The 317-nt window shown below is 53.6% G+C and overlaps 1 protein-coding gene across 1 annotated transcript in view; it reads left to right on the top strand.

The window, feature by feature from the left end:
* LOC108803588 (keratin, type II cytoskeletal cochleal-like) overlaps positions 1–186 on the top strand; it is a gene marked incomplete at its 3' end in the record, with an annotated part of 13,034 nt that extends 12,848 nt beyond the window's left edge. Inside the window, exon 10 of the mRNA XM_018575417.1 lies at positions 171–186. Within this exon, the coding sequence (XP_018430919.1) occupies positions 171–186 (16 nt within the window). The remainder of the gene's footprint in view (positions 1–170) is intronic.
* Positions 187–317: the final 131 nt, after the last annotated feature.

A 317-nucleotide genomic window follows, 5' to 3' on the forward strand; every position in this document is an offset into this window, starting at 1 on the left:
ATAGGGGGGTTAGAAAACCCCCTTATGTGATAGCAAAATATGTGACAGGTCCTCTTTATGGAGACATCAGGTGTCTCCAAGACCCCTAATGTCACCTAGGACCCCCCCTGAAGAATCTGAGCAAGCAAAGATCTGCTTCATCAGCTTCTCTCCAGCATCTGAAGCTGGAGAGTGACACGAGAATGCAGAAGTGATGTATACACCACTTCCGCATTCTGACAGCGGAGAGGGGACCGGAGGGAGCTCGTGTACCGAGCTCCCTCTGATCCCCTGTGACAGAGGCCATATGCTGGTCCCGGGCTCGCACTGGGCACAGC

The sequence above is a fragment of the Nanorana parkeri genome, unplaced genomic scaffold (genome assembly GCF_000935625.1).
Source record: "Nanorana parkeri isolate BGI_ZX_2015 unplaced genomic scaffold, ASM93562v1 scaffold3905, whole genome shotgun sequence".
Taxonomy (NCBI): Eukaryota; Metazoa; Chordata; class Amphibia; order Anura; family Dicroglossidae; genus Nanorana; species Nanorana parkeri.